At 36.9% G+C, this 14,740-nt stretch overlaps 2 protein-coding genes across 2 annotated transcripts; both read left to right on the plus strand.

The window, feature by feature from the left end:
• The first annotated feature begins 1,210 nt into the window (after positions 1-1,210).
• On the plus strand, positions 1,211-5,613 carry LOC148585870 (uncharacterized). Its single transcript, XM_088516799.1, has 6 exons — positions 1,211-1,335; positions 3,600-3,722; positions 3,811-3,916; positions 4,025-4,636; positions 4,794-5,136; positions 5,591-5,613. The coding sequence occupies exons 1-6, from the start codon at positions 1,211-1,213 to the stop codon at positions 5,611-5,613; spliced, it is 1,332 nt and encodes a 443-aa protein (XP_088372925.1).
• A 5,073-nt stretch (positions 5,614-10,686) lies between these two features.
• PSBP-1 (photosystem II subunit P-1) lies at positions 10,687-13,367 on the plus strand. The gene is made up of 4 exons (XM_059593884.2): positions 10,687-11,058; positions 11,808-12,040; positions 12,136-12,186; positions 12,900-13,367. Exons 1-4 carry the CDS (start codon positions 10,821-10,823, stop codon positions 13,158-13,160), a joined length of 783 nt encoding a protein of 260 aa, XP_059449867.1. The 5' UTR covers positions 10,687-10,820; the 3' UTR covers positions 13,161-13,367.
• The last annotated feature ends 1,373 nt before the right edge of the window (positions 13,368-14,740 follow it).

Consider the following 14,740-nt stretch of genomic DNA (forward strand, 5'->3'; position numbering starts at 1 on the left):
TCGCCGGCGCACGTCACCGCCGTTGCTCCCTCCGGCGACCACGACTTCAAGCTCCGAAGGCTCTCTCACGCTCTAACTCGTTCTCCGACTCGAAAATCAGGTATATATATATATATATTCCTGATTTAATCTATATATATATATATATATATATATATATATATATATATATATATATTACGAAATTTATGTAATCTGTATATATATATATATATATATAGATGTATATATATTGCATGTATGTGAGTAATTTATTCATTTATTTATTTATTATATAATTAAATAAATGATATAAAAATGTAATATACAATGTATATTATTAAATATTTTTGATGTAATTATATTAGCAATTTAATTTTATAGGTTAAGTAACTAATTTATTTGCTTATGATATATGTTTTGTAATATATTTGAATAGTTTGACATGCTTGGTTTGTATATGGTGAGAATATTGTTTAATGTATTTGCATGCATGCATGTACAATTACGTACCCTGGTAGTTTGAACTATAATGTTTTTGTGGAGAATTTTGCATTTGGATGTAAACCCATATTTTGTGTAGGTTTTGATTAATGACGGCATATCTATTTTTACCGATTCGTATGTGAATGTTTACATTTTCAAAATTTAGAATAATTAAGACACGTAGATCCTAATATGCCTACGTATAAAGTACAAAACAACTAACATTGGGATTCAAGCTGGATATTGGAATTTATCTACACTTTCCATACAAATGCATAAATGGTATAGTAAACGGAAAAAAGAAAACCAACATTTAACCTAACTAGCTATATGTACTTTATTTAGGGTGCCCATATGTAATTTACTTAGGTTTTGCATATTAAGATTATGTATATGTTTCTTAATTAAAAGTCAATGTATGTGTTTGTTTATTAAAAGTGAAAATAAAAAATTTGAAACGATGTAGTTAAAGAACCACAAAAAATAAAAGAACATCTAAGTAACTAACTTAGATTTATTTTATTCAGTTAGGGTCCAAGTAGCTAAAGCAATGGACAAGAGTTGGATGACACAGTCTAGGGGTACGAGGGAATACAGAGACGGGTGTAGATCATTCGTGGACTTTGCAGTTAGGAACTGCACAATCCCTGATGGAAAAATTCACTGCCCCTGTAAGGTGTGTCGTAATAAGCAGCGCCACCCGCCGGATTTGGTATTTGACCATTTGACAAGGGGTAAGGGAATAATGATTGCATACAGAACCTGGTATTATCACGGGGAGAGGCCTGTTCGGGATCCTGTTGCAGTCTCTACGTCGTCTACCACGAACACGGATCAGGGTTTAGGCGCAGCACAGGGTGAAAACATGCGGTCAATGTTGCGTGATCTATTCGGCATGCACGATGTCATGGAAGACAATTGTGAGCCTGAAGTTGCGGTGCAGGGGAATGAAAAAATTGTGAATGAAGAAGCCGACGACAGTGACAGAGTAAAGTACAGTAACTTGCTTAAGAAGGCAGAGAAGCCACTTCATGATGGGACCAAACATAGCAAGCTTAGTGCTACTGTACATTTGTACAATTTAAAGTGTGTTGGCGGACTTAGTAACACAATATTTTCATCTTTTCTTGAGTTCATCAATCAGTTGTTGCCTCCTAGTGATGAAGCTTTGCCGGTTAATACATATGAGGCAAAAAAGTTTCTAAGGGACATGGGCCTCGGGTATGAGAAGATACCGGCGTGTCCTAATAATTGTATGATATTTTGGAAGAACAATAAGGATTTGGATACATGTGCTGTTTGTGGAGTATCTAAGTGGAAGGATGAAATTCAGTTGGATGAGGATGGGCAACCCATATCATCGAGTAAGAAACGCCCGGTGAAGGTGTTGCGGTGGTTTCCACTTATACCATGACTACAGAGATTGTTTATGTCAGAGCACACTGCTCCTTACATGAGGTGGCATGCAGAAGGCCGGACTAAGGACGGTGTATTGAGGCATCCGGCCGATGGTGAAGCGTGGAGGGCGTTTGATAATTTGCATCCAGACTTCTCGGCGGACAGCAGGAACGTCAGGCTCGGACTAACCTCGGATGGATTTAATCCATTCGGAAACATGAGCACATCCCACAGCACTTGGCCTGTAATGCTTGTACCGTACAACTTGCCTCCTTGGACGTGCATGAAACAAACTTCATTTATACTATCGCTGATAATCCCGGGCCCAAAGTCACCTGGAATGGATCTAGATGTCTACCTACAACCCTTAATTGAGGAGTTATAAGAATTATGGACTGTAGGTATACGCACATTTGACGTGTCCAAAAAAAAGAATTTTGTGCTACGAGCCCAGTTGATGTGGACAATTAATGACTTCCCGGCATACGCAGATTTGTCTGGGTGGCCTAACAGGGGTGAGAAGGCATGTCCCTGCTGTATGTACTCGACGAGATCCAGGCGGTTAAAACACGGCAGGAAATTTTGTTATATGGGGCACAGGCGATACTTGCCTATTGATCATCCGTGGAGGAGAAATAGAACAACATTTGACGGCAAACAAGAATTTGAATGTGCCCCAGATGTGCCAAGTGGAGATGAAATTCTTAGCCAATTGCAAGATATGGCATATGGAGATGAGAATGCCGGTAAGGCAAGGGCGGATAAGAAGAAAAAAGACAAGAAACGGAAGAAGAGTGGGGCGACAGAAAGAGAAGGCGATACTCCTAACGTGTTGTGGAAGAAGAAAAGTGTTTTCTTTAGGTTGCCGTATTGGAAAGATAATCTATTACGGCACAATCTTGATGTCATGCACATTGAGAAAAATGTGATGGACAACATTCTTGGTACAATACTAGACATTCCAAAGAAAACAAAGGACAACATCCAAGCCCGCACAGACTTGCAAGAAATGGGGTTGAGACATACACTTCATCCGTACACAGGCGAGGATGGTAAAACATATATGCCCGCAGCTTGTCACACGATGTCTAAGGAAGAGAAAACTTAGTTTTTGAAAGTGCTTCGAAATGTAAGGGTGCCGGACGGATATGCCTCTAATATTTGTCGATGTGTACGACTTAGTGATTGTACGATATTCGGGTTGAAAAGCCATGATAGTCACGTAATTATGCAACAACTTCTCCCTATTGCATTGCGTGGATCATTGCCAGGAAACGTGGTAAGACCACTTGTCGGAATTTCTGCATTCTTCAGGGGCATATGTTCAACGTCATTGACACGAGATGATATGGACCGATTAGAGGGTGACATTTATATTACTTTGTGCCAGATGGAAAGGGTCTTTCCCCCAAGCTTTTTTACTGTGATGGTTCACTTGGTCGTGCATCTTGTCCGTGAATGTCGACTAGGTGGACCGGTACAATATAGGTGGATGTATCCGGCAGAGAGGTAAAATAGCTTTACTAATATTCATATTTATGAATTTTTATTTTATATTAAATCGTCACTAATTATAATGAATGAATTATGATCATATGTAGAAGTCTTGGGGTGTTCAAATCTAATGTCCGCAATAAAGCGGCTCCTGAGGGATGCATTGCGGAGGGCTACATAGCAACGGAGTTGGTTGCGTTCTGCTCAAGGTATCTAGACCACGCACCAACATTTCACAATAGGACTGTAAGAAACCCAGATGGTTCAAAGGGGGCGGGAACACGAGTTATCCTCGACCGTGTCACATTGACACAAATTCACCGATACATTATTTTTAACTCGGATGAGTTCCTTCAACTACGGACGTAAGTCGTGTTAGTAGTGTATACAAGTTCAATATGACCTTGAACCCTTAGTTGTGAATTATAATATAATTGAAACGTTGTATTGTAGGGTGCACATGGATACACTTAGGCGTTCATGCAGTAGGGGGCGAACGACGGAGGATCAGTTTGAAACCCAACATCATGCGTTATTCTCCGATTGGTACCGTGACTACGTAAGAATACCGTGACGTTTAACTGTTACCTGCTCCTTATATTTACTTATTGATTCATAACAACTAAAAAAAATTTCTTATGGTCAAATTTTACGTATGTGCTTACAGGTCGATCGATTGGACGATCGACAAAGGAAGGAATTAGGTGACAAACTGGTAATGCATTGTAGAGGGCCGAAGGCCACAGCGACTAGATATAACAGATATGTGATTAATGGAAAGCTGTTTCGCACTATTGCATGCGATGCTGGAAAAAGGACCCAGAATAGCGGGGTGTGCGTGCCAATAGTTGATGGTGAAATGTACTATGGGAAGTTGACGGAAATAATTGAGGTGGAGTACTTCGACAGGACTAGGTATGTTTTGTTCAAGTGCGATTGGGCGGATAACACGAGGGATAGGGGGTACAAAGTTGACGAGTATGGCATACTGCTTGTCAGCTTCAAAAACCTTGTCCACCGGGGCCAGGAAATTACTGATGAGCCGTATGTGCTAACGTCACAAGTTGACCAAGTCTTTTACGTCCAAGATGAAAGGGACCCTGATTGGGCTTGTGTTGTAAGAACTAAACCTAGGAACGTATACGACGTTGGACAAGGTGAAGGTTCTGATGATGAAAGTGTCAGCTACCACGAGTGTGAGCCGCTCCTATTGACCAGCGGTAATGAAGTGGATCCCCAGGATGACATTGACTACATCCGACAAGACTTAGATCCGTATGTGATTTAAAAAAATTTAAAACTTTAATAATATTATATCGTTCACATTTATTTTGACGTATTTAATGTTATTTCTTTCTACATTGATTGGTTATATTGGTGACTTTTTTATCTATTATATACATAATTAATTGAGTATAATATTATGTGTTTTGCAGGTTGACATGAGTACGCGGGGGAAGGGTAGACGACGACGGTCCCCACAGATAGACGACCAGGGGTATAGACCATTACTCCCTGAGCATGGGGAAGGGTCTCAGCCGGTTCCATATGATCTTGGTACTCCATATCCCACCATGAGCGAGCTGGGTGTATGTGCACATGGTGAGGTACAGAGGATGTTTCCCCCCGAGTTGAACACGGGCATCCCATACAGTGAGCCATTGCAGCCAGATGACAGTGAGACACAATATTATGGGGAGCATGCGGATGATGGCTCAGGTGACTTGGAGGACGATGATCCTCCAGAAGTGTTGAGCGTTCGACAACTCCGGACAATAAGTAAGTATATATGTTTAAAAAACTCATTTTGAATATGTATAAAATTTATGTAGTTAGTATTAAATTTCAAATAAATATAATTGGCAATTATTAATGTGTTAGGTACCAGGGGAGACGGGAGCACCCAATTTCAGGTGGTGGACATCCCACCATCGAACAAGAAGTGGGCGGTCCCCCTTGGCCAAAAAATCGTCTGCGAGTACAATAAAGCATGGCAGCCCGTAGGATTTAGCGGGATGAAATTCAGAAGGGAGGCCGGGAACATCATAAGGGCAGGGACTTATGTTAAGCTCCGGGATGAATGGGAGCATGTACATCCTCGTGCGAAGGAAGATATATGGGACACCCTTATGGTATGGTTACATTTTTCTTCATATTTTAGCATATGTATTTCAATATTTTAAACATTAAAGTGTGCAATTATACGCCTAATTTGTTCGATTTATATATGCAGACTCAGTTCTACATGCCGCCTGAGTACAATATTGAGGCGATTAAAAGGGACGCCTTCAAAGATATGGGCACAAAGCTGAAGAGTTGGAGACACTCTGTAAAAAAATCATTAAAAATTCAAGCGGGCGATACTCCAGACTCAGTGAAGGCGAGAATGGGTGAAGATGCCGTTAGGAGATACGACCCAGTGGACTTGAATGTCTTGTTGGCGAGATGGTGCGACCCGAAAAATCAGGTACGTCAGGAGTGTTTTAAGACTTAGTGGAATTAATTGTAGATGTTTAGTTTCATTAATTCTAATTGGGTTAGACCTGACATTTTTTGACTTATATACATGTAGGAGTATGCTGCCAAGATGAAAGAATTGCAAGCAAAAAACAACACGCCTCACTGCACTGGGTCGATGAGCTATGCTAGAGTGGCACATCAAGAGGTACTTATATATATATATATATATATATATATATATATATATATATATATATATATATATATATATAATCGGTTGTTTAAGTCAAAAACACGTCTTATTTTTTTTTTGTATGCAGACCGTAGACGCGGGGGGCACTCCTCCAACTCGAGCGGAAAGTTACATCAAGACTCACACATACAAGGAAGGTGGCTATCCGAATGACGTGGTCAGAGAAAGATGTGTAAGTACTCAAGCATATATATTTTGATAAATTATTTATGATTAACGTTCCTTATACGAGATACTAACTTGTTTTTTAATGTACAGGAGAGGATGCAGGAATTGGCGGCCACTGACCCGGCAAATACTGATACCGTGACGGAAGGGACGGTATGGTGGACACCTAATGACGCGTATGCTCAGGCGCATGGAAATAAGCCGGAGTATGCTGGTAGGGTCCACCAGCTGGGTCCGAATGTGCTGCCGGTGCGGGGCAGCATACATTCATACTATACACCGTCCTAGACACGGTCTCAAAATTCTTGGAGCTCCTCGTTCTCACAGATGACAGATAGAATCAGAGAACTTGAAGAGGAGCGGGCAGCACAAAAAAGTGCAATGGATGAGATGGCGAGGCAGATTGAAGCACAAAAAGCCCAGATAGCAGAGAAAGATGACATTTTTTAGGCTCGTTTCCGCCAGCTCGAGGCAATGTTCGGGTCGACGTCTGGGTCTGCGCCCCCGAGAGGTAATTCTATATTTTATTTTGTTTTTCTAACAATTGTTCACTGTTAGAATAACTGTTACAAACCCCTAGTTACAGCGGTCCATTTTAAAACTTACGTATATTTGCATCGTATTATATAATAATTTCTAATTTTTGTATTGATTATTATTGGTTCACAATTAATTCGCAAGCAATGCAAATTAAGAGTTGGAGGATGATTGTGTTGAGTAGAGCGCCATAGGGCTGGTCAACACTGTTTGTTGTTTTGTATATTGTTAGATCTCACTATATGCTTGTTGAGACTAATTGAAACTAATTTCTAGTAGATACTCCAGAAATGTTTTATTGTATATTTGTTTTGCCTTGTGTTAGAACGTTTTTTCATTTATATATATGTTTTGTTATGTGTTGTGTTGAAATGTAGTATGTGTGTTGAAATTTTGTTTGTTGGATATTGGATACATATTATTAATGAAGTTGTGTTGTGTTGGATATATATATTGGATATAGAATTTTGTTTAATGAAGTTGTGTTGTCTTGGATATATATATTGGATATTGAATTTTGTTTAATGAAGTTGTGTTGTGTTGGATATATATATATTGGAAATAGAATTTTGTTTAATTAAGTTGTGTTGTGTTGGATATATATATTGGAAATAGAATTTGGTTTAATGAAGTTGTGTTGTATTGTGTTGGATATATATATTGGAAATTGAATTTTGTCTAATGAGGTTGTGTTGTGTTGGATATATATATTGGATATATTATCTTGTTTAATGAAGTTGTGTTGGATATATATATTATTGGAAATTGATTATGGATTGGATTAGATTGGATTATAGATGGTAGATTATATATGTCGATTATATATATGGTAGATTATGGATTATGTAGATGGATTGTGGATTATGGATTATGTAGGTGGATTGTATTATGAATGTGTATTATGTATTGGATTGTGGATTATGTAGGTGGATTATATTATGGATGTGTATTATAGATTGGATTGTGGATTATGTAAGTGGATTGGATATTGAATTTTGTTTAATGATATATATATTGGATGTTGGATATATATTGGTTGTGTTGTGTTGGATATATATTGGTTGTGTTGTGTTGGATATATATTGGTTGTGTTGTGTTGTGTTGTGTTGGATATATATTGGTTGTGTTGTGTTGGATATATATTGGTTGTGTTGGATATATATTGGTTGTGTTGTGTTTGATATATATTGGTTGTGTTGTGTTGTGTTGGATATATATTGGTTGTGTTGTGTTGGATACATATTGGTTGTGTTGTGTTGTGTTGGATATATATTGGTTGTGTTGTGTTGGATATATATTGGTTGTGTTGTGTTGGATATTGGACGTTGGATATATATTGGTTGTGTTGTGTTGGATATTGGACGTTGGATATATATTGGATGTTGGATATATATTGGATGTTGGATATTGGTTATATATTGGTTGTGTTGTGTTGGATATATATTGGATGTTGGATATATGTTGGATGTTGGATATTGAATATTGGATACGGATTATATAAGTGGATTATTGGATACGGATATTGGATGTAGATTATATATCGGATTACAAATATTTGAATATTGTAATTGGAATTGAAATATCAGGAAATATCAGGAATTGAAATATCAGGAATTATCAAGAATTGAAATATCAGGAATTGTAATTGGATTATTGGAATTATTTTAAAAAAAAAAAAAAAAAAAAATTTGACGTGTCAAACTGTCTGACACGTCAAAAACCTCACGTACAATTTTTTGACGTGTCATATTGACACGTCAAAAAGTTTTTGACGTGTCAAAATGGCACGTCAAAAATATTTTTGACGTGTCAAAATGACACGTCACAAATATTTGTGACGTGTAAAAATGACACGCACAAATATTTTTGACACGTCAAAAATATTTTTGACGTGTCATTTTGACACGTCAAAAACGTTTCTGACGTGTCATTTTGACACGTCAAAAACTTTTCTGACGTGTGATTTTGACACGTCAAAAAAGTTTTGACGTGTCATTTCGGCACGTCAAAAATATTTTTTTGACGTGCCATTTTCGACGCGTCAAAATTTTTTTGACGTGTCACTGTAGACACGTCAAAAACCCCAGTTTTTTGACACCTACCCTTTTCACGGTCGATGAACGTCAAAAACGACGCGTCAAGAGAGGTTTTTGACGTGTCAATACCATTGACACGTCAAAAACCCCCAGTCAAAAAAAAAATTAATTTTTGTAGTGTAAGTCTCACATTGCATAATTATTAGATGAAACTGAGCTTTATAATAAATATTAAAAAAACTCAAAATTAACTAGTCTTTTTGGAGTGATAGCGCAAATGTAACTAGCATTTTTTTCTGAGTCGTTACATGTTGCCTTATTGAGTCCTATTATTTACTGATATCATGAGAATCTCTTACATTACATGCACTGATCGATATATGACTGTATTAGACTATGATATTTTACCTTGCACATGATAAATAGATATAGAATAATATACAAACAAATAAGCTTGTTCACTTTTTTTTTTTATTTTTTTTTTTATATATATATATTTCCACTTCTTTCTTTACTGGGATGTGGGGATGGATCGGTCTATGGATAGATTTGGGATGGGAATGGTGGTACGTGATTCGGATGGTAAGTTTGTTGCGGCTTGCACAGTCGCACGAAGTGGATGTATTGATCAACTCCATGTGAAGCTTTAGCTTCTTTGTATGCAGTGAAGTTTTGCAAGGAATTGGGTCTGTCGTATATTATCTTAGGAGGAGATGCGCAGGCTATTGTGCAAGGAGTAAATTCATCTGAGAGGAATTAGAGTAACTTTGGACACATAATTGAGGATATAAGGATGGTGTTACAGACTATACCAAGCCGGAGGTGTCAACATGTGAAGCGTACAACGAACATGCCAACTCATACGTTGGCAAAATTGGCAGCTAACGCTTTCATAGATAGGACTTGGGTGGGTGATACTCGCAGCTATATATGTGATATTATTGAGAGGGACTACAAATCCCCTCACTTTGATTTTTCTGGAATGAGAATTTAGTAAGTTTATTTCAAAAAAAAAAAAAAAAAAGATAACTATTATTCCTTTCCGTTTTGGAAATAATTAACAAATATATATAAAACTACAAAAGCATCAACTATGGTATAGACAAAAATTTTCTACAAACTGGTTTGTAGCCAAGTCATATAAACTCATCTAATAAAGTGACATGTGTCCCTTAACATGTGAGAAGTACATGTTTCTTTAATAGTAATATGACACATGTCAGTTTATTAGATGAGTTTGTATGAATTAGTTACAAACCAGTTTGTAGCAAATTTTTGTCTAGTACAATCCCTTGGAGTCGTGTCCTTGTTTTTAGAACCTCTGTAGCGGGTTTGCCGTTCAAAGTTACCCAAACAATCTTCTATGCTGGGATTTATCTAAGCGCTGAGGTTGTAGTTAAATTTCATTGATCTTAATAGTAATACTTCAACTAAACTGGTAATTTGTGGTGTTTAAATCGTGTCGAGATATAGATATAAGATAATATAGGTAAACCATAATTCGACCCATTTAATTAAACCAGTTAAACATTTTAACTCTAACATGCTAATTTTGTGTTAAGTTCTTGTTGGGTTTAGATCGTATCGAAATATGAGTATAAGAATATATAATTTTACCATTAAATTTGTCTCGAGTTTGTGTATCGCCTCAACAATTAGAAGCCTTAACATGGACGTGTTCAGCCTTTAGAGTGTTACTGGCCGGTCCCACAACAGTGCAATTTTGCAATGGTTTTAATCATGCAGGGGTACCTGAAATGGGAGCCACGTAGGAGCCAGGTGGCACCAATTAAAGCCTGTACAACCTTATCCAAGATCAAAAATCCAATCTTCTCATCATCCACTTCCCCAATCCAATATCCATAAGCAGCCATTTTCATTCACACATCACAAACCGACATTGATCTAATCCATTTCCCCAGCTAGCTCATCACATCACCCACCACACAACCCTACATTCTATACTACTGCTAATTCACCAAGAATTTGCAAGAGTGAGCGAGGGAAAAATGGCCTCCACTGCATGTTTCTTGCACCACCATGCACTCACCACAGCCACTAGATCCTCATCACAGCGCCAGGTGGCCAACATCAAGACCGCCCAACTAGTCTGCCGGGCACAGAAGCAGGAAGTCCATGAAGATGGTGCCAACGCCGTCTCTCGCCGGTTGGCTCTGACTGTGCTCATTGGTGCTGCAGCCATTGGCTCCAAGGTTTCACCTGCTGATGCAGCCTACGGTGAAGCTGGTAATTTTTCTTTCTTTCTTTAATCTATGCTTTCTGTCTACCCATAAAGCATATATATATATATATATATATATATATATATCAAAAAGCAATTTATTGCCAATGGTATTTATTTTCTTCCCCCCTTGCTTTTCTCCCCCACCCCAAATGATAGAAGCTGCTAGGAGGAGTGTTTGAAATAAGAAATTAAATTTGAGACCATGATTATTGAATTTTGATTTACCGGTAATTTTAAAAACAATATCACATTTTGGAGGACTCAAGAAGAACTCTAATTATTCTTGTAATATTGTTAAAGTAATGATTAAGTAATTAAATTTAGTAGTATAATCCGAGCCAAAAAGGTCCTGGATCGAACCTTGATTTTTTCAATTCATCCCATTTAAATTAAATATTTCACGTATTAAGCCTTAATTATTAAAAAGAAATTTTGAGCCCACATGTGAGGAGAATGTTAAAGCAATGATTAAGTAATTAAATTTATTTCTTCTTATAACCTTAAGCTTTTAGGATAACCGATAGTTTAACATGTATTACTCCTCAAACTTTTCTACACTAAATTTGGTTTAACACGTAAAATATTTAATTGAAATGAGAAATAAATTGTGAGAATCAGGATTCGATCCCAAAAGTTTAAGCGGATAGAAAAGAGAATAAATTCAATCATTGAATTACTAATTTCATTTTTTGAAGAATGAAAGAGATCAAACTGTCTGCAACAACTAACATATATTCATGGTTAATTGCAGCCAATGTATTCGGAAAGCCAAAATCAAACACAGACTTCTTGCCATATGATGGAGATGGATTCAAGCTGTCGATCCCGGCAAAGTGGAACCCCAGCAAAGAAAGAGAATTCCCAGGGCAGGTTCTCAGGTATGAAGACAACTTCGACTCCAACAGCAACGTCTCAGTCATAATCATCCCCACTGACAAGAAATCAATCACCGATTATGGTTCTCCTGAGGAGTTCCTCTCCCAGGTACAACTTTTCTTTCCTTTAAACTTCAGCATTTTTGCAGAGATGTTGGCAAGAAATGTTACCTAACAAATAAGCTCTTCTCTGGAGCCTTGTAGGTGGACTTTTTGCTCGGGAAACAAACCTACGCTGGCAAAACTGCTTCTGAGGTACTGCCATAACTAAGCATTTTACGCTTGCTTGTTTAACACAGCTATTTAGTAGACTTTTATATGCTTTCATACAACTGGAATAACGTAACACTAAAAATTAGTACTTCATTTTTATTTTTTTTATAAGTACTAATTCCAGAGCTGATTTTTGGCAGTTGTACGTATGGTAGTCGCACAATAGTCTACTAAATAGCTAACAATTCTTATATTTTTTTTAGTAATGTTATGTAGTAGACTGCTATACCAATATCATACAACTGAGATGACATGACAATGAAAATCTGTATTTGGATCAATAAGGGTTTGTAAAAGGAAAAAAATCAATGGTTGATTTTCACTAGCACGTCATCTTACTCGTATAACAGTGGTATAACAGACTACTAAGAGCCTCTTTAGAATTGTATTTGAAAAATAGAGCTTTTAAGTCAAAAGACGTTTTTTTGGCAAAAACTTCAAAATAAAGCTTTTGTCAAAATTTTTGACAATTTTTTAGATTTTTAAACCCTTAAAAGCGGTTTTAAATTTTTTTACCAAATAGATACTTTTTTCTTCAAACGGATTTTTTGAGTGTTAAACGTACTTTTAAACCCTTTAAACACACATCAAAACATTTTCTCATATTTAGATATCTTCCCCAAGTAACTTTTTCTTCTTTTTTTTTTCCTTACAAAAACCATTATCCTAACGAAATGTGAAATGGGATTGGTCAGGGTGGGTTTGACCCTGACGCAGTGGCAACTGCAAACATATTGGAGAGTGGAAAGCCTGTGGTGGGTGGGAAACAGTATTACTTCGTGTCTGTGCTGACAAGGACTGCTGATGGAGATGAAGGTGGCAAGCACCAACTAATTACAGCCTCTGTTAAAGATGGCAAGCTTTATATTTGCAAAGCCCAAGCAGGAGACAAGAGGTGGTTTAAGGGAGCAAGAAAGTTTGTGGAGAGCGCTGCTAGTTCTTTCAGTGTTGCCTAAGCCAACTTTAAATGAGGGTTTGTATATGTATATCACCTTAAGATTATGGTGTTTGTTTTAAGTTTTCTAGCCCTTTTTTTTTTCCAAAGATTCAGAGCAGGTTATTTGAGGGAGTTGGTTGGAGAAAGCTTGTGGATATATATTTCAATATTTGACTGCAGATCAAGAACCATCTTTTAATGAATTTCAAACCATCTCCCTCTCTCTCTCGCTGACTTTTCTTCTGTTTTTTTTTTTTCAAACATAAACCCCTTCGATTGTGTTGAGCGTAGACTCGTAAATGTAGAAAGGTTCATGGCAAGGGCACAAATGAGAGTCTTTGGAGTAGAAACAAAAGTGCATGGCGTGAAAAAACTTACATAGCACATAAGTGATAAAAAGCTTCTGTTCGAGGAGGAATGTAGCAATGTGGATAGACACACGTGAGGGGAAGACTATTGAAATGTAGCAATGTGAATGGACACACGTGAGGGGAAGACTATTGAGTATACACTTGTGAGTGTAAAAAAGGCTTGAATTCCACATTAAAAAGATGTGATAAGTGTGAGTGATTAATTCCCTTTTATTAACTATTGTAGCATTTCTTCATCTTCATGGTCTTGAGCTGAAGATGGTAATTAACTGCAACTTTGGTACCAAACACTCTTTTGCCACCTGCAACTATAATTATGGGGAAGAGTTTCATACTTCTCTAGCTATTATCTGATAGATTAATTAGACTTAGCACTAACTTAAGGCTCGTTTGAGAGTATAGTTTTTTTTTATACTAAATATAACTTCTTCTTCTTTTTTGATTGTGAATATCGAGGTGAAAAAAAAAAATTGAGATTATGTTTAGATGGTGATTGAGAAAATTAATGAAAAAGTAGAAAAAAAATATAATTAAAAAACAAAAAAAATATATATATTACAAACAAAATTAGGGGTAATTCTAAGGGTGACTGAGCCACCACCGATCCATCCCCAAAATTGATAGCCACCCCTAACAATAATTTTGATCAAATGTTAATTTTAGAAATTAGTTTATTTTTAAAGTGACACAAGAGAAATTACTCATAACATATCATATATTCGATGAATGCAACCCAAGCCAAGCCAACCTTTGCTTGTCTCTTTGCTTCGATTTATTAATTACAACAATATATATATATATATATATATATATATATATATATATATCTTTCTTTTCTTTCTTCGGTGTGTGTGGGTCCAACTTTTTTCAATTTCATTGCCTCCTCCTACACCTTTTACCAATTTATTATTCATCAATCAATCTCACTAAATTGTCTCCTGAAAATAGAATAATACCAAACAGCTCGGACCCACTAGGGTTGTAGCAAATATAATAAATAAATATTAATGCCTAACGGTAGGTACCCCCTTTCATCTTCATCGCAGTTATCTCAATTCTCATCACTTAATTACCTCTTTCTCTCCCTTTCCATCGGTTATGTGCTTTAAGTACTTGTAAGAGATACAGAGTGTGTGTGAGAGAGAGATCTCCTCATATATAATCACTTCCTCAACCTCCTATATTCTCTTCATGAAATCAATAAGAACGACGACATGTTCTGTGGAAT

This window comes from Corylus avellana, chromosome 5 (assembly GCF_965113065.1).
Source record: "Corylus avellana chromosome 5, dhCorAvel1.hap1.2, whole genome shotgun sequence".
Taxonomy (NCBI): Eukaryota; Viridiplantae; Streptophyta; class Magnoliopsida; order Fagales; family Betulaceae; genus Corylus; species Corylus avellana.

Bases quoted from the DNA above. Each gene is read 5' to 3' on its own strand.
- LOC148585870 (XM_088516799.1), top strand. From the start codon at position 1,211: ATGATTGCATACAGAACCTGGTATTATCACGGGGAGAGGCCTGTTCGG. The intron at 1,336-3,599 runs GTCAATGTTGCG...ATTTCACAATAG, and splicing joins GCACAGGGTGAAAACATGCG to GACTGTAAGAAACCCAGATG. The intron at 3,723-3,810 runs GTAAGTCGTGTT...GTTGTATTGTAG, and splicing joins GAGTTCCTTCAACTACGGAC to GGTGCACATGGATACACTTA.
- PSBP-1 (XM_059593884.2), top strand. From the start codon at position 10,821: ATGGCCTCCACTGCATGTTTCTTGCACCACCATGCACTCACCACAGCC. The intron at 12,041-12,135 runs GTACAACTTTTC...GGAGCCTTGTAG, and splicing joins CTGAGGAGTTCCTCTCCCAG to GTGGACTTTTTGCTCGGGAA. The intron at 12,187-12,899 runs GTACTGCCATAA...GGGATTGGTCAG, and splicing joins CTGGCAAAACTGCTTCTGAG to GGTGGGTTTGACCCTGACGC.